This window comes from Garra rufa, chromosome 7 (assembly GCF_049309525.1).
Source record: "Garra rufa chromosome 7, GarRuf1.0, whole genome shotgun sequence".
Taxonomy (NCBI): Eukaryota; Metazoa; Chordata; class Actinopteri; order Cypriniformes; family Cyprinidae; genus Garra; species Garra rufa.
In genome coordinates, this window is record NC_133367.1 from 47,681,143 (window position 1) to 47,703,075 (window position 21,933).

Here is a 21,933-nt window from a genome sequence, read left to right on the forward strand (position 1 = left end):
GTGGTTCAGTTCATTTGGACCAAAAAGGAAAATGATACATTTGGTTCTGGTCCGTTTAGCGCTCACACTGGCATTTTTGATAGTGACCCTAAAGATACCAGACCTTAAGGCATAGTGATATACGTTCACAACCTGATTGGTCAGGATGAATGACGTATATTTAATGACGGAACTCACTGAACACTCCAAACTAACGGGAAAGGTATTTGATTATATTATTGTATTATATTTATTTGCGTGTATACGATTTTATTTTCAGCACCTGCAAACTCACAAACTTGCACGCAATTAAAGCTTGCCACAGCGCACTGGCAGATATAATAATTATGAATGTGTCAGGGAAAAACAGCTGCATTAACGTTTTAATAATTTATTGATAAACTTTTTTATTTTCATCTTAAGAGATGAAGTCGGTGACACTGACTTATCTTGGCAGTAGTGATGCACCTGCATGTTTCATACGGATTACATAATCTGAGAATATTGTTTTCTATTTGAATTAGTTTAATTAAAGATATACATATCACTCTCTACAGATATATCTGTAAGGCAAGTATACACAGAGTTTCAAAGTTTTGCAATCAAAGTTCACAGACACCGCATCATATTTGCTTTCATTATTTTACAAAAGCGCAAGGTTTAGTTGTTATTGTGAGTGCACACAAATAAATGTAGAGTCTGTTTTTGGTTTGTTTAGACGTATTTGGTCCGTGTTGCATTCGTATTTCATTTGAACAAAACCAGAGTTCGTTTGGAAGCGGACAGAGACCCATCTTTTTAGCTGTCTTGGTCTGCTTGTTAGAGGTTAAGAGGTTTCATTTTGAGGAAAGGGACACCATACTGACCAAATGCCTGCCCATCCATGCTGTGAAACTTAACATAGAGTTAGTGAGTCAAGAGAGACCTAGGTTCTTTCAATTCTTCTCATCAGGGACCATCTTAATCTTCACTGGTATCACTTTCCACCAGCATACAAGAGAATGTGAACTTGAGTGCCTAAACAGCCTGGATGAGAGACCAACATCTTTAATAATAATAATAATAATTAGTTACATTTATATAGCGCTTTTCTAGACACTCAAAGTGCTTTACAGTGTCAGGGGTGTCTCCTCATCCACCACCAGTGTGCAGCATCCACCTGGATGATGCGACGGCAGCCATAGTGCGCCAGAACGCCCACCACACACCAGCTTACTGGTGGAGAGGAGACAGAGTGATGAAGCCAATCAGAATATGGGGATGATTCGGAGGCCATGATGGTCAGAGGCCAATGGGCAAATTTGGCCAGGATGCCGAGGTCACACCTCTACTCTTTTCGAAAGACATCCTGGGATTTTTAATGACCACAGAGAGTCAGGACCTCGGTTTAACGTCTCATCCGAAGGACGGTGCTTTTTGGCAGTATAGTGTCCCCGTCACTATACTGGGGTGCTAGGACCCACACAGACCACAGGGTGAGCACCCCCTGCTGGCCTCACTAGCACCTCTTCCAGCAGCAACCTAGTTTTTCCCAGGAGGTCTCCCATCCAGGTACTGACCAGGCTCAACCCTGCTTAGCTTCAGTGGGTGACCAGTCTTGGGCTACAGGGTGAGGCAGGCTACCACTCATATAGTTTTGAATGGGGAAAAATGCAATGCTTATTATGGCCACAAAGTCTCGCCTTCTTAATGAAAGAGCCAATCGTTGATTAGTAAAGTCAGCGCGTCACTGCAGCTGCCGTTAGAAGTCCCGGTTGCTATAGAAACAATCGGCGCTCTAAGACGTGCGCTCAGTACTGGCTGATCTAGCCTGAAAAATAAGAATTTTTTAACGCCATTGGAGCACAAGGAACAATATTTATAAGGCAGTTCTTTTCATTGGTGATTTCAAATATGAAATTTAATCGTAAGCTTGGTGAACAGTTTTGGAGTTTCCCCATTCAAAGAGATAGGAGCTGCACTTGCAGGCGTTTTAAAGATGGCCGCCGAGTGACATGACTTGCCTTAAAGGGACTTTGTTTGCTTGCAGATCATGCTACAGTACATCGTGACTGCCTTCAGCCTCTAGTCGGCACACCTTTCCAATAGCATCATTGTCATAACGCAGTGAAAAATGATCTGTTTTATTATTTTCAATAATAATGGCAATTTCAGATTTATTTTTATATTTAGTTTTTAAGTTTCTGGTCAGCTGTTGGTCAGTTTTCTTTGGGGGGAACAGAACATTTTTGGGTTTAATCAGTTTAGGTTGCACTGTAAATTATTTCTAGACCAAGCAGAATGTAATTTTTACAATTTGACGAAATGCTAAAATATTTGTATTGTTCCCACTGTACTCTCCATATATACAGCTCAGTGTGTGTGTGTGCACGTATTATTATATTTTTGTTTGTTTGTTTGTTTTTTTACTAAAAGAAAAAAGCGTAGCTACTTTGTTTTGGAGCTTTGATTCCCATAGCAAAACTATGAGAAACTTCCACATCCTTGACCAAACAAAGATCAGTGACCACACCTACAACAATAAAACTGTGTTTGGAGGACTTTGGTCACTGGTCTCATGTTCACGTGTTATAACATACCAGACAGAAAGCAAAGGGAAATGCTGTTAAGAACAGATGTTTCAGCACTATACAGATGTTTGAAAACGAATGGCAGTTACACTGAAAAAGACACAGATGAGCCACTGAGACAATGAAAAGGGCAATTTTTTTCCTGCAAAACATGAATGAGTGGGTGTTGGAAAGATGGAGAGAACAAGATGGAAAGTAGGCAAAAACAACATACAGGAGTGTGACAGATAAATCAAAGAATTACAGAGGAAGACTATGACAATGGGCACAGAAAGTTCAGTCAGATTATTGGAGACAAGGGTGAGGAAATGCAGTGAAAGACAGAAATCCATCAGCAACCACAGAGAAAGGAAGCATTAGAGAGTAAGAGAGACAGATGTGGGATGCTTGTTGCTAGGAAAGGCGTAAACATGGTCAAAAACACACGGCAGCCAGAGAGATGACATCACAGAACAGCTGCTGTGACACACGCTGGAGACGGCAGGAGGACAACACCACTAACACAAGATATGCCATCGCTCCTCTTCGTCGATAAAGAACTAAAACAGGAAGAAAGATGCCAATAGAGAACACAGTTGCGATGTTTTCTTCAGATAAGTTGTAGAAAAACTGGCTCTCAGCTGGGCCCAATTAAATTTATTATAAGAAACAAAAACTCAAGAAGACTGGAGAACACCGCCCAATTGGCATAGTGAATTTAGGGCTAATAAAGTGCTGGAGAGCGGCTTTTCCAACATATGAGATAAATGGCCCTCAAGTTTTCAAATCTGTAATCTGTAAAATATTGCCTGTCTGCTAATGAATGTATTACTGAAACAGAAGTCAGGAATTACCACCAGGAAACTCATTACTCTCTTCAAGCCATGACTTTCCGGTATGGGATTGTGTCAGTTACAGGCAAAACCACTACGGTGAAAGGATTTGTCATTGTTCATAAGAAGTTGCAATTGTGAATGTTGGCAGTACAATTTAGCTGAGAGATATTTTGGATAGTGTTGATAAAGAACAGTAGTAAACTGTTCATTTAACTGATTTTATAGACTTCACCTGCAACCAAACAATCACCTAACCATTCCCTAGCAACCATCCACAACACCATAACAACTGCAAAGCAATGGCCTGGCAACCGCTCATAACAGCCTAAGAGCAAACTAGTTCTGAACTGGTAAAAACCAGACACATTTTATTCAGAAAATTAATTTGCAGTCAGTCTAGCCATGCTTATATGTGTAGATTCAAAAGACAGCATAAGTCAATAAAAGTTCAATATCATTCCTTTCCAAATCATCAGTGTCAATACGGTATAAACTATACACACGTTAACTATCACAATTTATTTTGATAGTCTACTTTAGACATTCTACTGTTTGATTAATATCTGCTAACACTTTACTTTGATGGACACGCATTCTACTAACTATAAATAAGTTTATGCCAACTTATGTCAGGGTTCTGTCACCTCTGTCTAGTTTATTCATGGTTTTGTGACACTCCCGTCATGTCTTTGTTTTAATGCGAGCATGTGGCTTTGAGTGTGTTGTTCCCTGTTTCCTTTTTTTCACGCTGGAGTGTAGTGTTCGGATCCCGGCTCTGATGTCTTGTTGAGTTTTAGTTTCGTGTTGGGGTTTGGACACTGGCGCTCCATGTTCTGTCTGCGTTTGTGGTGGACAATGACTGCACACCGCTTGTGTTGTTCGTTGGCTGCGTGCTATCATGTTGTCATGTCTTGTGTGAACACACAGCTTCTGAGTATTCTCGTCAGCTGCATGTTCGTGTCTTGTTTTGCACATGGCTGGTGATTTTATTTTGCTGGCCATGTGCTCATGTTTTTGTTTTGTGTGAGCGCATGGCTTTTATCTTGTTTCCATGTGCTCCCATGTCCATTGTCTTGACCCTGCTCATCTTGTTACCTGATTATTGGTTTCATTTGTTCCACCTGTCCTCCCTTGTTTGCTCCCTATTTATTCTCCTTGTGTTTGCAGTCCTGTGCCAGTTTCTTAGTCAAATTTACCCTGGTTGTGTTCTGTCGTGCCTTGTCCTTGTCTTGCCAACCCTGTTGAAAAAAACAGCATATACTGATTAGGTATGTTTTGATGCTGCACAGCAAAAAATCTAGTGTGAAATAAACTCTCCTGGGAATACATGTGAGACCACACTCAGTGTTAAAATCAGAGTGTTAAATTAACACTGAAGCAGGGTTAAAGTTAATGAGGTAATTAAGTGATTAATTGAGTGATGATTGGCCATTACTAAAGACACCTGATGTTAATTAACAGAATCACCAAAAATGAAAATCACAATTTTTATGTCACCATTACAGTGGTCAACATTTGCTTTAGTTGGGCTCTTGATCCTTACATTCTTAAAGTTAGATTTTGTTTGGCTGTTATAACTTATTTATAACAGACTGACAGGCAAATGGAGAAAAATGGTCATGTGGTATTTGTTATGTTTTTACAAAATGATCATGTGACCTTATGAGCTTTTTTTAGAGCCTACACCTAAAAGAGTTAGATTTTTTACTCTTGTTGGTAAAAGCCCTGTGATCCTAAAGAATTCACTAAAATTGTTTCTTGAAAGTTGTTTGTATAATAGAACAAAAAAAATGCTTCTTTGAGGCACACACATACATCAAGAATCAGTGTAGGAATCTCAGCAATGGTGAGCATATTCAGAAAACAGATTTTGATTGGTGGCCAGAATGCACTGCAACATGTTTTTTGATTTTCACCGTTGTTGAGATTCACAGGTTGATTCTTGTCTAATTTTTTAGCTTTTTTTTTTTTTAAATCAAACAACTTTTAATAAATTCCTCAGATTGTATTGAAAATGTTATGCTGAAGAATCACAGGGCTGCTATAATCAACAAGATAGACCCAACTCAAGAGATCAGGCTCTAATTGAGTTTCAGTCTTTGAAACGCAAATGAGTCTCTATTTGATTGTCTGTCTGTTATAACTCAGTTATATCAGCCAAGCAAAAACTAACTTTAAAAATGTAGGGGTCAAGAGCCCAACTAAAGTAAACGCTGGCCACTATAATGGTGACATAAAAATGGTGATTCTGCTCATTAACATCAGGTGTCTTCAATAATGATCAATCATCACTCAATTAATCACTTAATTACATCAATAACTTTAACTCTGCTTCAGTGTTAATTTAACACTCTGATTTAACACTTTCACACTCTTGAGTGTGGTCTCACATGTACTCCCAGGAGTTAATTTCACACTGGATTTTTGCTGTGTGGAATGCTGGTTTTAGCTGGTTTATGCTGGTCTTTGACCAGCAACATGACCAGCTAAGGACCATCTTAAACCAGCATACCAGCATCAAAACCTTTTTTTTTTCAACAGGGAAGCCTGGTTGCCTGCCTGTTTTCCCCCTCAGGGTAGATTGGTTGTTGTTGTTTTGTTTATTTTTACCATTAATAAAAGCCCATCATCTGCACTACAGATTCCTTGCGTACTCTTCACGTACTAACCCTAAACCTAACCCAACAGTCTACTAATGCTCTAATGAGGTTAATCAGGTTGAAATAGAATATAAATGAAGTGCCTCTAATGGCTACTCACAGCAGTAAATAAACAGAAACCAAATGAAAATGAATGTCTACATTTAGTATGTCCAAATAAAACCATTTGGGTGCACTGATTTTTACCGTATTCTCTCCACAGAAAGAAACAGATCAGAAAATAAGCTCCAAAATCAATGGCAGACTGAGCACTTACACTCAGATCGGACTGGCCGCCGGACAGGAGTATACGGTCAGCGTCACCGGAGAGAAAGATGGCATGATGGGAACAGAGAGCTCAGCCGAATTCACCACACGTGAGTCCATTCCAACAGGACCAGCAGTTTTGTAGATTCCTAGCATGCTTTTAACAAGTGATTCATTCCTGGATTCATTTTTGGACAGTGATCTCTGGCCCAAAAGACTTGCAAGTTGTGAAGACGACCACTACATCAGTCATTGTCCAGTGGGAGAAGGCACAGGGGGAGATTGACAGGTACGTCCTCTCCGTTGCACCCAATCAGACAGATGGATCAAGCAGACTTCCGGAGATGAACCTGCCGCCGGAGAGAGATTCAGCCCAGATCGACGGCTTGGAGCCGGGCCGCTTGTATGACATCTCATTAGTGGCGGAGAAAGACATCGTCCGGAGCCTGCCAGCAACAGTACAGGCAACTCCTGGTGAGTTCTCCTGAAGATGAATTACAGCATGCAACCAAACAGAAATTCTTATTAACAGCTCACAAATGATGTGGAACGTGGCTTTAAGTTTGTTACAGTTAAAAGCAAAATGTGTTCTGCTGTCACTGGAACAAGCACGAGTAGGCCTGTTTGCCTCTGACAAGACCATTGTTGCTAGGGGCAATACTATTTTCCTTTTCACAGCCTTGATATTTTAAAGAAAAGCAATCTTGAAATCCCTTGAGGAGGTCGTTTAATAGAAATGCAAGCAAATAACGTAATTTCTCTGAGTTTCTGCTAAGTACTTTTGGTGTCAGGGAATAATAAAATTTACCAGACAAAATGGAAAATATCCGGTCATCTCCTTTCACTGTTTAGTTTGCACAGTAACCAGTGTTATGAATAATTGGCAGATCAACATGGGAATTAAAAGGTTTTGCAACCGATACTGATCATACAAATTGAGCTTTCCTGTAGTCTACAACAGCGTTACTAAACGGTGATGGACCCGGCCTATAGGAGAGTGTGTTATTCCTGCATTCAGAGTGACATTTTGGATGGAGTTCTCTTGTACTGCCCTCTGGCTTATTACCGTGTGTCATTCAGGCTGACATAGCAAACACTCACATTAGTCATACAATGGATTTGCACGCGTCAGTTATCGTCCGTTCTCTTTTTTGGAGTGCAACTGATAATTGGTGATGTAAGCGCGTTGTGAAGCTCACGAGAGAAGAGGCGGTCCTCTGTGCTTCTCTGTGTACAAGCTTCACGTGTTTACATCACTCTTCACGGCGTGCTGACCACGGTTGTTTTCTTCTGGAGGCTAAAAATCTTCATCTGCATCCATCTGAAGAAAGAAAGCCATAAACATCTGGGAGCCAGAAAAGATGAGAGAATTACATGCAGAAGATGATATACATTGATAACAAAAAGCAAGTTGTGAACCGTTATGAACATACTCTGTCTACTGTACGCCTGCTATATGTTAATATTTTCACCAGACAGTATCTGGCAATTTATCTATTTATTTTTCATTTTATCAAACACTGCAATTTGTTCACAATCAAAAACTAGTATTATTAGGTAGGATTTAAATTTAGGCCCCTTTGAATGCTAAGCATAAGTGCGTACAGCAAGACTGACACATCTGGATGCATTAGGTAATGAGAGTAAGGAATAGTCATCATCATAGTAAGTCAATTAACATATTTATAGCCACCAGATGATGGGAATTTAGGTGAGGCTCATGCTGATTGTGAATAGCCCAGTCAATCTGTCATATTTACAATCCAGTGACCTCACTGTTGAAATGGACAGGCTACTGTGATTGAGTTTTATATCTGGTGAGGGAGCGAGTTTTGTTAAAAAGGGAAGAGTCTCATTTAAATGTGCATGATTGGATAATTTTTGCTTCTGTTTTTTTCTTGTGAAAAATAAAACACACACACAGTATGATAACTCTAACCAACAATGTCACATTTTCCATTTCTTCAGGAATATTTTACCTTTCTTTTTTCTTTCAGATAATGTAAACCTCTCCAGTTTTCTATAGGACTAAAAGGGGACCAAAACCTACTGATGCCATGAGGATAGTGGCCACCTCAATGCCAGAATTGTTTGGATAACTGACTTAACCTGTTGCATTAACACAACATTTTTATTAACAGGATTTCCTCCTCCAGCTTAACTGTCATAGAGAAGTTCATTTTAAATCCAATTTTTAAACTTCATTCGTGCCTTTAGGGAATGTCTCAGTGCCTGAGACCAGGACGACCATGGAGATAGATGAGGCTGGCGACAACAAAGAAAAGACACCAAAGTTTACAAATACAACACTCTTTCTGAGAAAGCAAGGACTGAGCAAAGGGGGCCAAGTGGCAAAAGGAAATGTTGAAAATTCTGAAAGAATAGGGAATATGGGCCCACCCAAACCTGGTATACTTGTTAGACCTGGAATAAAAAGACCACATGGGATGCTTCCCAAACCTGGAACACAACCCATAAGAAGACCTAACAGTCCTGAAATAAAACATTTCAATTCTTCCCAGATAGGAGCAAATAGGGTTGTGCCTTCTTCAAATAAATCAAGAACACGGTATCCTATGAGACCAAGAAACCCTCAAATGGACACTGTCTCTGGTGGTAAACCACTGGCACTGACAATAAAAGAGGCAAGATCTCAGGGGGGAAACACTAAAAATAACTTTAGAAGAGAATCCGTCGAGACACCCGGACACACCAGCCCAAGCTCCGCTTTTCAGAGACACATAGCCGTCCCATCTGCCACCCCACTGCCTTTTATGAGCGTCACCGAGTCGACCGAAGAGCCAACAATTACAACAGAAAAAAACATAACAGCCTACATAAATGGGACAAAATGTGTTCGAAAGGTTTTGGTTGGGTATAGAAAGATACATGGAAACATATCAGATGGCAATGAGCTGACAAAAAACCTAACAGTTATAGTTGGCCATTTAAATGGAAACGATCTCTTACACAAACTTCTAACAGACAAATCAGTCAATGAAATGAGGGATACAGCGCTGGATGAGGCTCAGTCTGAAGCTGAGACTTCTGAAGCCAGAAGGAGTGTGAAAGAGCAAGAAAGAGATGAGGAAACTGCTGAAGACACAATGGGAAAGAATGCAAATGTAATGAATGGCGCTCCCTCTTCAACGAGACAACCTGAGACAACACTTTACCAGCCCCTCACCACCACATCTCCTCCGTACCTGAACAATCCTCACCTCCCTACGCCACGATCTATTGCACAACCTGGGAGAGCGGATCAACGTACTGTAAGAAATCAGTCAACAGCAGAAAGACCATCTAGGAAAAGCAGTCTCCAGGCATCTTCATTAACCATTCCCAGACAGCCAACTAGACCAAAACCCCCAAGTTTAGCTTCTCCACCAGTAGTAGGTAGACCACGTTTTAAATCAAATTTCTCTTCCTCATCTTCAGAGACACAAAAAGACAAGCGTCCATCTTGGCCTAGTCCTGTCTCCTCTCGTTTAGCAAAAGAACCGCTTGTTGAGAAGGAAGGGCTAAATTCAATTCCAACCACAGGACAATTCCAAGATTCAACTCCTGAACTTGCTAGCAAGTCCAGCACTGAGACAACTCCATTGCCAGCCAAACTCCCGCTGAAAAAAGACACTCTAATAAAAAACAAAGGCGTTGAAGCACCTGATTTGATTCCGTATCGGCAGACGCCGTTTAGGGGTTCCTATCCTCGACGGCCCAATGTCAGTCCTTTTCAGAACCGTACGAGGCCAATTCTAGAGTCACCCGTAAGACGACCTCTCATCAGAAACAACAGGACTTCCAACCAAGGCGCTCCTATCCAACCAGTAAAAGCTCCTTTAACCCCTGCAAAAGAAAATGGCACTAGTATTAAGATTAGACCGAACGTAATTCCCAACAGGACCAACGGATCAGCCAATAGACAGGCAGCCAGTAGACATTCCCAAACAAAACACGGCGGTACCACTCGAGAGGGCCCAAACATCATTCAGTATGGAAAAGGAAACTCTGACAGTTCTTTTTCCACAGACCATCCCATGGAAAATGATAATAGCGCCCAGGAATATGTTTTGAGCGAAACAGACGGCTCCATTGAGCATGTGGGGGTCAACAATGTGACATCAACTGGGTTTGTACTAATATGGGGTGCACCGAAAGGAAAGTTCAAACACTTCATAATCACTCAAACCGAGCTGGGACCAGAAAACAAAGTCAAGGATGAGGAGAATGAGGAAAAAGATGAAGACCCAGATGAAAGAAAACATGAGAAAGAAGTTGATGATGAGAAGGGACTTAAGGCGACAGCACCAAAGAAAAGTAGTATAAAGGGCAAAAGTGTAGTCTATGAACTCGTACCTAATGTACAGGGTACAAAGATGAACAAGAGTGGAGAAAACATGACAAGCTTTACCACAGTTCTCCCCGGAACAGCCCGCTCACATCAAATGGCGAATCTCACGCCTCAGACCAGGTACTCTGTGTCCGTCTTTGGCAAAGGACCAACGTTTCGCTCCAAAACTCACAACCTCATCGTACATACAGGTACCCAAAACCAAAAGTCAGTGTTGCTAATCCTATATCTGTCGATACACTTCTGTAAAGTAGGAAATGTCTTTGAATGTCTTGAGTTTTACTGCTTAGTCTGTCAGCACTGTTGCTTTCCATTCTGTTCAGTGTACAGTGAACCCTTGACCTAGCAAGGGCTTTTTAATCAAAGCAAAGTCAACTTCTTTGATTAAAATCCATGTGTAAATGTCAATAAATGTGTGAGCATAACATCTTTGTTCTCTAACCTTGTGCATTTGGTCATTTGTGGACAATGTGTGGCCTACATACTGAGCAGTAAATTAAGAAACCAGCAGCAACCAGGTTGTCACTGGATATGACAATGGTTGCATCCGGTGTAGACATGGGGCCTCATTTATAAAATGTTGTGCAGAAACCATCTTTGATTGATCTTACAATCTTACAATTTGATCTTACAATCATCAAATCTGCGTACGTGTAATTCATAGGCATGTATGCCTCTCTTTCAGATGTAAAATCTATGAATGATCTCGCAAATGATCTTGAACTTGCGCACAACTGAAACCATTCTCAGAATACTGAGTTTAATCCAAAATTTTGTGTTCATTTCTGATATATTAGAATAAATTGCTAATGGAGTCAATTTGAATGCAAAGACTCACACCCCTACCTGTCATAAATGACACATCTGTGGAAGAACAGTATGTAATTTGTGTCTTTTAGTCTTCCTTCCTTTGCCTGTCAGTATGTCCACACTGTCCCATCATGCAAATGTGTCTTGAATATCAACGGGGGGGGAAACAGTTTGATTAATAGTTTCACCTTAACATCGTATCCATTCATATAGTAATAACTAACTGTTCATAACTAATATTAACATCGGATTATACAAATACATTTTTACTATAATGGCCACTACTCAATACATGTGTAGTGTATTTGTTGATCAATTTAGCTGAATTAATTTAACATTTTTATTATTATTATTATTATTATTATTATTATTATTTTGATATGAGAGTTACCACTGATTAATGCAACAATTTATTTTGTCAATTTATTCTTGGTTAAAAGCAGCATCTGTGGCATGCTATTGATTAACACAGAAAATAATTTCAGCTTGTCCTTCTGTGTGTAAAAATGAAGAAAAGTCTAATGAAATGAATTGCATTTTGTAATAGTTACGTAAAATCAATATAAACAGCCTGATGCCATGATGATTCTGTCTTGAGTTTGAGCTAATGGTATTTGATTCTGATTGTTTTACTGTTTACTCAGATCATTGAGTACTGGAATCACGCTAACTCACCTTTTATTGTAAATTAATACAAGCTCCACGTTTCTGCTTTTAACCCATGGGAAATGCTTCCATTGTCAGTGCATTACTGCAAATATGTTTTTGTTCTTCTATACAAACTGAGGGATCAGTCAGAATGATTTTCTGTGGAAATCGACAACATGCTACAGATGCTGAACGTTTGATGGGGTTTTACGTGACCAATTCTGAGAATATTGACCTGCGGTATTCCTTTTGATGACTAATCAGGAGATATTAATGAAGAGCAAAATAGATTTCTGGTACAAACAGTGAGACAGTTTCATGCTCATCACCATTTATCGCTGCTCTGATCTTCTCTCATCCAGGGTAAGATTACAGTCAGCCACCTTCATGTCTCCCCTCATCACTCACCCTCAGTCCAGGGTAAGACCACGGTCGGCCCCTCCATTTCAAACGAACAGCAGTGGTTGAGTCTCGTGTAAAATAACTTGTTTCATGTTGGCCAACAAAACACACGTTGTGCTGTTTTTAATGAAACAACTTCACGGCCGCTCACAACGTTTTCTCCTCAGTGTCTTCACTTCCTCACTCATCTCTTCTTTGCATTTTTCTTCTCCTCTCCAGGTTCAAAAGAGCAGCATCAGCATCATAATACCATGCTTGTATTTTCTTGCTCCTGTGCAGGACTTCATGTCAGTCATTAACAGTGACGTTTCTGTGGGGCTCTGTATAGGCGGTGGCCTATATACTGTATATATGTTTCGACTGCACATATATACACTTGTGTTTTCACTCAAATAACCAATAGCCAGCCTTATTTCTCAAACACGAACGTCAGGGTCATCACAGAGACCAGAGAATTGTGAATGCTAGTAAACAAGTACTGCTTAACAATGTTTTATTCTGTTTTTGTATTCACCCTTACCTCTTCTTTATGTCAAATTTCTTCTGATTCTGACTTATTGTTTATCTTTCGGCTTACTTCTTCTTCTGCCTTTCTCTTTCTGGTCTTGACCTGTGTTTAATGTTCTGTACCCAGGCCCTGAGCCTCCATCCAATCTTGCCTTCAGCGATGTGACCGACAGCTCTGTCATGGTGTCCTGGACCAAACCCAAGAGCAAGGTGTCTGGATTCAAGATCGTGTACACTCATGTGCAAGAAGGTAACAGTAAACCTCAGAAAAAAAAAAAAACATTCAGAAACAGTAAAACCTTCATGAAACTAGCTCAAAGTAATAAGTCCTTTCTATAAAGAGTCTACTCTTTTAACCCTCTTATTGTTGCATGAACAATCTGATGGTTAATGCATTCGTTACATTATTGAGAGAGAATGAATGATGGTTAAATTGACATTCTTTGCTTTGTTAGCGCATATTGCTAGTCTTCTTGGTAATCTTTCATCAAAATCTCAAAAATTTGCTCTGGAATGCCATTCCTTCTCTAATAACACCAGATTGATGGCTTGGGCAGAATATCTTTAACCAATCCTTAGAGGAGCAGCAACAAGATAAAACCCGGCCTCTATTCAGTATTTATTTCGTTGGAAAGATATCACAGTAAGGAAGTAAAGTAGGAAGCAACTTCTAGCTCATGCAGACTTCAGGGGTTTGAAATGGGAAGTGAAGCTGACACTTGAATGTTTTTAGCTTTCGGCAACGCAGACAGCGCGCTGGTGAATCGATTGTTCAATATGTCGCTGACTTAAGAGGGCTGGCACAACCGTGCCGTTTTGGTACTTTATCAGATGAGATGATACGATATCAGTTAATTGAGAAAACAAACAATGCACTCGTTCAGGAATCACTTTAGAGAAAGCTGTAGTTGTGGCCTCTCAAATCAAGTCTGAATTAAGCACAGCACGTGAATCAAGTGTAAGCAGTAGGGACAAGAATGCACTCAAGTTCATTGGGGAAGGGGCAGATATGTCTTTGAGTGTGACATACATTATGTTCAGCACCGATGTGAAAATTGTAGCTCCACTAGACACTCTTCTTGTGCCCTTGACTGTCCAGCATGGGGACAAACATGTCGACATTGTCAAAAGCTGAACCACTTTGCAGAATTGTGGCATCTGTGAATGAAATCCACATGCTAACATTACAACCCTCGCTGTACTCCAGTTCAGTAAGTTTTCCTACATGCACTGTTAATATAGTGGACACTTGTATTCCTCTGCTATTGGAAACAGGGGCTAAAGTCTCAATACTTAATATGACGACCTATGAACATTTCCTGCCATATTTGCCCCTCAGCTGCCCCCTCTAAATATGTTTGGATATGGAAGTTGTGCAGTCTAAGTTATTGATCTTATACACGCACCTGTCCAGGATGGAAACGAGTCTCTGTTCAACTTGCGATTTCACATTACACACATGGCAGCAATATCAGTCGTTGTACCTCTGGATAATTTGTTTACTCGTTTTTTGTTTTTTTTTCTTCAAAATGGAAAAACAAAGAAACTGTTTATTTATCACATATTCTATCCTTCTCAGGAGTGTAAAAAAAACTCTTATGTCATTTTGCATATTTTAATTTTTGTTTTCATCACACTCTGTTCTAATGCACCAAATGGATATACAGTAAAACCAAAGTGGATCAACAACTGAAAATTTCACTCTTATGTAGGCAGAAAGGAAAAATCCCTTTCTGCTTATTAGTCAGCCAAACATCAAACCATGCCGTCATCAGTTTTTCCTCTGTTCCGTGCAGCAAAATTACAGTCATCCACTGCATAGTTGTATGTAATCTTATAGCGTTTATTGCAACTACATTTAATCTCTTTCTCTTTAAACAACCCGATTAATGAATGTATATGCGTTTACAAAGCAATTACAATTATGAAATCAATGCTTTTAACATAATATTTTGAATAGAGAAATAGGAAATCAATGAAATGATACTTAGATTGCAAGTCATTGTGTAAATGAATGAGTCATTTATTTAACCGATTTGTTAAAAAAAATCAATTAATTTAGGTGTGAAATTGTCTATATTAATGGTGCATTGAATCACTCACTCTACCGATTTGTTCATAGACTCATTCAGATTCATTCAGAAATAAAACATAACACTGTGCACCAATGCTGGGAATCAGCCACACAATGACTAGGGCTCTAGGCACAGTATGATTTGTGTCAAGCCATTCATTAGTCTGGTTGTTTGATGAGAAAGAGATTAAATGCAGTTGCAAAAAAATAAGAATCCATACTATGCAGCGAATTATTCTGCTGCACGGAACTGATGAAGAACTGATGTTTGATGTTTGGCTGACCAATCAGCAGAAAGGTACGTTTATTCTCACTCACAAGCTGTTTATCCACTTTGGTTTTATTGTATATTCATTTGGTGCATTAGAACAAAGTGTGACAAAAACGAAAATAAAAATAAGAAAAATGACATGAGTTTTTTCATGTTCATGAAGGATTGAATATGCAATAAACAAACAGTTTCATAGTTTTTCCGTTTTGAAGACAAAAAAGAGTAAACAAATTATCCGAAGGCACACAGACCGATGTTCTCGGTCTGAACCCGTTTATGAGGTTATTTTTCCGCTAGACAACAAAGGGGCTCAAACTCTGACTGTCAGTTGTCCCTGCCACAAGAATGGCCAGCACTGTTTGATGGCCTTGGGTGCTTAGTTGCATTCAGACACCAGCCTCTCTTGGATCCCACAGTAAAAAACAATAAGTCACTTTTCAGCATTTCACTAGCATTGCATGAGGAAGTCACAGAACAGGGCAAACTGCAAACAGAGGGCATATCATTAAACCCGCCAACAAGAAAAAACCTGGGTGAAAGTTTGTGTGGACAATCATCTAAGCAGTAATCCCAACTTCCTACCCTCTGGCAACAATCGAAGAGCTCACTGCACACTTTTAACAATTTTTATACAGCAAGGTTATCTCCAGGTTCCCCTCTATCCAGACAGAAGAAATATTACTGCATTCATTGATGTATTCCATTACACGAGAATGCCTTTTGGACACAGTTCAGCCCCTAGCTATTTCCAAAACATTATGTCCACCATCCTGGCTTTGCTGTCTACCTTGATGTTATTGTCATTCCTCTACATGTGTGGACATACAGTGTGTGTTTTGCAGGACCACAGTGCTACATAAATAAACAAATATAACCATACAACACTAGAAATAAGAATAATTCAAAAAAACTTTACATAACTAACTTACTAAAAAGCGTTAATCTAAATATATATAACTATAAATAGTTGACTATACATACACATAGCCTAAGACAGACTATACAAGTACTTTACATGATAACTGTGCATGATATTGTGCAAAGGATGTATTTAAGGTTAAGAAGCATATAGTGCAATATGATTCGTGGTGCATTCACAAGTAAAAACATTTGTTAAGTTCTTATTAAATTCTTGTGACATGGAGTGTTCATGAGAAAGTGTCTGGTGCATTTAGAGAGAGAATAGTGTGTTTTCACAAGTGGTTTGTCCAGCCCACTCACTTGTGTAAAGCACACTCATACTTGCACAATGGTTTTCCTTTTGTCACGGAGTGTTTATAAGAAAGTGTCCAGTGCATATAGAGAGAAAAGAGTTTTATTTTTACAGATGGTTTGTCCAGCCCACTCACCTGTGTGTAGCACACTCAGAATTGCACAATGTTTTTGAGGTTTTCAATGTTTCACATGTGGTGCATGTGATGTGGTGGGTGGGGGGGTCCTGGTTTCAGTAGGAAGGGTTGTGGATGAAGGTTCAGAGGGGGATGAGGTGGTTGAAACCGTCTTCCTGATGGCAAGAGCTGGAAAACACTGTGGGAGGCATGGGTGGGATCCTTCACGATACTGGTGGCTTTACTAGAGCATTGTGCAAGAAAAATGTCCAGAATGGAGGGGAGAGGGGCAGCGATAATCTTTGCAGCAGTCAGTGGCTCTGCAGTTCCCGTACCAGACTGTGATGCAGCTGGTCAGCACACTCTCAATGATGCCCCTGTAGAACGTGGTGAGGATGTGTGGAGGGAGACTTGCCCCTTTAAGTCGGCGTAGGAAGTGGAGCTACTGTTGCACCTTCTTTGAGAGTGTACTGTTGGTGGTTATTTAGTGCTGCGGACTCTCTTCACAGATGTCGATGTCGATGGTCAGCAGGGGGTGGTCAACAGAGGTTCTCCCAATGTCAGTCACAACCTCCTTGTTCTTACTCACATTGAGGGACAGGTTGTTTGCACCACACCATTCAACCAGTTGGGCCACTTCCTCTCTGTAGGGTGTTTCATCATCGTTGCTGATGAGACCTACCACCGTTGTGTCATCAGCTAACTTGATGATGTGGTTGGAGCTGAACTTGGCAGTGCAGTCGTGGGTCAGCAGCGTGAAGAGCAGCGACCATACAGCCTTGTGGGGCACCTCTGCTCAGTGTGGTAGTGCTGGAGGTTTTGCGGCCGACACGGACTGACTGAGGTCTTCTAGTTAGAAAGTCCAAGATCCAATTACAAAAGGAGGTGTTAAGGCCCAGCAGGTTTAGTTTAGTAATGTCTTACAAACAGTGCTTAAGGGCCACTTTTGCTGCACTCAGTCAACAAAATCTGACACTTAATGTGAAGAAATGCTTATTTGTGGCACAAGATATTGACTGTTGGCTTTCAGCCGAGGGCTTTTTTCCATTCACCATTTTACTCCAATGTAGAGACCAGTGCCAGGTGCCAGAGCCTTCATCTGCTGTTCAAGTTACATCATTTCTGAGGATGACAGCATACTATATGTGTTACCTAACCTCAGCATTTCACTAGTGTGTGGCCTGTGGACACTGTGCCATTATCCCTGCTAAACTCAGAGGACAAAGGGGTTGGACAAAGACATTGAGCAGCTTGTTTAGGACAGTACTCCATGTCTTGTAAGTGGAAAAACTGGGCCACCACCACTGGGGTCTTCGACCTGGCCAACTAAACCTTGGGACCACATTCAGCTATATATCCGCAGTGAACTCCATGACATGCCCCATCATTTGCGTTTCCTTGTGGTAGTTTATGATCTACACTCAAAATGGCCAGAGCGTACACCTGTGGCTCTGTCACATCCAGGTCCATTATTGATTTTCTGGAGTTGCTCTTTGCCTGCTGGGGCCTGCCAAGGACCCTGGTGACAGACAGTGGCCCTTAACTAGAGCCTGTTGAGTTTGCCAGTTACATCCAAAGCAAAGGGATTCCACATATACAAACAGCTTACTATCATCCACAGTCCAATGGAGATGCAGAGAGATTTAATCAGTGGCTAAGAAGTAATCTGAGAGGTTACTTGGCTGAAGGATGCTCTTTCATAGAGGCCATGTCTCAAACTTCTCTACACTACAGAGCAGCTCAGCATGACACTGCTGAGGTGTCACCAGCAAAATTGCTGTAGTTACCCTTACACAGACTTCACCCTCCTATTTTTTTTATAGTGGAAACCCTGTGGTGAAAGTCAGGGTGCATGGATAACAGCTCAAACCACAAGGCAGATACAATGCAAAGTGGCTTAGGAAAGTACTGTGTTTATTCCGGTGTGCGTCAGACTTGGGCAGGAGCTTGTTGTTACGCACTGTAAGAATTAGGTGATTCTTAAATTTCTTCAAACTTATGACTCACACTGCTCAAAAACATTCTTTATCTAAGAAAACATCAAAACAAAACAACAAACGAACATATTAATTTTACTTGCATAAACCTTTTACATTCAGATGAAAAAAAAAAAGATCAACAGCCTGAATCTGCAATGTGTCATCAACAGGTATCACCCATTTGGACTGTAGATTGTTAGACCCACAGACTTGCATTATTTGGAGCTGAATAAATTGTACATATCATTAAAAAGCACCTCCTTTTATTGACCCTGCTGAAAAGAACATTTGTAAACATTTGAGACCCCAATTTGTTCGCTGTTGACTGAAAGAGTCAAATATGTGTGTTCTGTTTGTTGTGTGGTATATATGTTTCTTGTTCATGTAATGGCAGGTGAGCCGATCTCTGTTAGCGCGGACTCGGAAACGGTCCGTCTGGCACTCTCGCCCCTGACTCCTGGCTCCACCTATGAGGTCCGTGTGATATCTGTACTGGGACAAGATGAAAGTGACTCCATCCAGGATACTGTAACCACTTGTAAGTTACCCATCATTCTAGAAGGAGTAATATAGGGAACCAGTGATTAAAGATCAAGGCTGATAACTAAAACTTTGCAGGGTTGATTGATCTCCATTAGGCATTAAACCTCATGATACTCCAAGAGGACTAAACATGTCACAGGATTTGTCCACTACTAGGAAAGGAAAGGAAAGGAAAGGAAGTGAGGTGAGGCCAAGTATGGTGACCCATACTAGGAATTTGTGCTCTGCATTTAACCCATCCAAGTGCACACACACAGTAGTGAACACACACACACCGTGAACACACACCCGGAGCAGTGGGCAGCCATTGCTGCGGCGCCCGGGGAGCAGTTGGGGGATCGGTGCCTTGCTCAAGGGACTCACCTCAGCCGTGGTATTGAGGGTGGAGAGAGTGCTGTACATTCACTCCCCCCACCTACAATCCCTGCCGGACCTGAGAATCGAACCTGCAACCTTTGGATTACAAGTCCAACTCTCTAACCATTAGGCCACGGCTGCCCAACTACTACTAGTTTTATGAAGTTTAGCTTGAGATTTTCATCATCAGTGAGTTTGAATTTGATCTTACATAAAGGCGTCATAAAATGGGGAATCAGAATGTTCTTGATATTTACACATATGAGAGGTTACTCTACTATAAAAACATACTGTTTAGAAGTTTAGAAACTCAAAACTAACTGAAATTGGAAGAATTGTGACATCACAATTTCCCTTCAACACGCTGCCAGTTTTTGTAAAAAAATTTTTTAAAGATACAGCAAAGCTAAGCAGAGTTTGTAACAAACATTAAACCAGTGTTTCACTCTAAACACAAAGTGTATCATTGTCTGAGTGTTGATAATAAAATCAGTACATATCCACACATATTTTACAATACTACAAGTGATAATAGTAGTTATATAACAATATAGTTAAAATTAAGCAAGCAGGACCAGTCCTCCTGCTGAAAGAGACTGTTGCACTTGCTGTGGTTGCATTGTTACAGTTTCTTCTGCATTGAGCGCAAACATATACAGCTCTAACACAGCGCTTGCCATCTCGAGTATCCAAACACAGATGACATGCTGTAAAGTCGGCTGTGGCTATGGTATGATAGAGTTAGCCAATATCAGTAGACATTTACTGCCATTTCTGTAAGAGGAAATGCCCCTTTAAAATTGAGTGTTTTTTACAGAAAGTGAAAATGAGAAAAAAAAAAAAAAACTTTTCAGACTAACACAAACTAACATTTAGAAACATAATTTTAGGACCCCTTTAACATTTAAGTTACAGTACATTAAAGTTGTACCTGTAGAAGCAGTTAGTTTATTTGAAATGCGTGACTTAACAACACTGGAAATATAGGATGGCCTGTTGTACCTGTTTGCCAGTATCAGACAAACAATGAGGGTTTAAAAAGAATGTGTGATTTGCTATTAAAGGCAGTAGCTGTGCGGTAATTTTAATCGATTGTGTATCTCTCAGTGCCTGACCCACCCACAGACCTGAGGGCCATAAACATCACAGACAGTAAAGCGCTGCTGTTGTGGAGACCGGCCTTGGCAGCCGTCGACCATTATGTCATTGTGTATAGTTCTGATTCAGGTAAGCCAAGTCTGCAACTATTGCCACGTAATAGAGTTTAAATGGTCCATCTTAAATAGGCTACTCTCAGTATTGTTGTATAGACAATTTAAGATGGGACATTTCTTCAGTGATACTACTACTTATCCTTTGTCGGAAAGGAAAAGACTTGACACACTTCTCAATAATTCTGAAAAATGACACTCATGTGTTTTTCCTCGCATAAGCACCTGGGTCTGGAATAACCATCAAAGTGTCTGGCAACACAGCAGAAGGGCAGCTGCAGTCTCTGCAATCCTCCACACAGTACAGCGTGAGCGTTCACAGCCAGCTGGGAGACCTGAGCAGCTCCAGAGCAACCACAACATTCACAACATCCAGCGGTGAGCATCACTGTCTCCTGTTTGATTAGCAATTATCAGCTCAGCTGCCTTCAGTATGAGTCAGAGGTTATACACTTTTCAGAGACATTTTTACTCAATGAGTGGTAATTAACTTTAGCGATTTTTAGCGGATGCATGAAGTCATTTCTCAAGTTCCCATAGGTATAGTTCATCACAGTGACTATGACCATAGTTTTTTGAAAACCTCACAGACTTCTTTTGTAAAATGTTGCTTAAGAAGCATGCTTGTGCCGTTGTCTTTTGTTTCTTTATTCTAATAGCACCCGTTTAAGGCGGACGTTTTTCTTTTATGTTGCAGGTAAAAAAGTGGATGGTCCTCGTGATCTCAATGCCAGTCAGGTTACGCCTCGTACCGCAGTGCTGTCTTGGAAGCCACCCGCATCGGCCGTCAGCGGTTACAAGCTGAGCTACTACACGGACGGCCAGGACATTAAGGTCAGGCTTTCACATCAGTTGAACAAAGCTGAGCGTACATCTACAGTATATCAGAAGTACAGAGTTATGACAGCAATGCCAGATTGTCCATAAAAAGCTTCTTGACTGAGCAGTAAGCATATCAACTGACTGTCTAGAGTAAATATTAGTTTCTTTCACACAGGAAGTGATTCTTGACCCCACAGTCAGTGAGTTCAAGCTGACCAGACTGTACCCGACGTCAACATACACAGCTCAACTGCAGGCCGAGCGGGACGGTCTGTACATGAGCCCCATCTCTACAGACTTCACCACCGGTACTGACCGACAATTCAATACTCCTCCTAGTGTATTCATCAGATTGAACTC

General features: G+C 40.6%; 1 protein-coding gene across 2 annotated transcripts in view; it reads left to right on the plus strand.

The window, feature by feature from the left end:
• Window positions 1-21,933, plus strand: part of tnxbb (tenascin XBb) — a 45,734-nt gene that overhangs the window by 21,093 nt on the left and 2,708 nt on the right. The window contains exons 5-13 of one of the 2 annotated variants that reach the window (XM_073843867.1): window positions 6,231-6,380; window positions 6,469-6,744; window positions 8,488-10,812; window positions 13,116-13,238; window positions 19,035-19,178; window positions 20,648-20,767; window positions 20,974-21,129; window positions 21,449-21,585; window positions 21,749-21,881. In XM_073843867.1, coding sequence (XP_073699968.1) covers window positions 6,231-6,380; window positions 6,469-6,744; window positions 8,488-10,812; window positions 13,116-13,238; window positions 19,035-19,178; window positions 20,648-20,767; window positions 20,974-21,129; window positions 21,449-21,585; window positions 21,749-21,881 — 3,564 coding nt within the window. The remainder of the gene's footprint in view (window positions 1-6,230; window positions 6,381-6,468; window positions 6,745-8,487; window positions 10,813-13,115; window positions 13,239-19,034; window positions 19,179-20,647; window positions 20,768-20,973; window positions 21,130-21,448; window positions 21,586-21,748; window positions 21,882-21,933) is intronic. The other variant, XM_073843868.1, reaches the window with a different exon arrangement.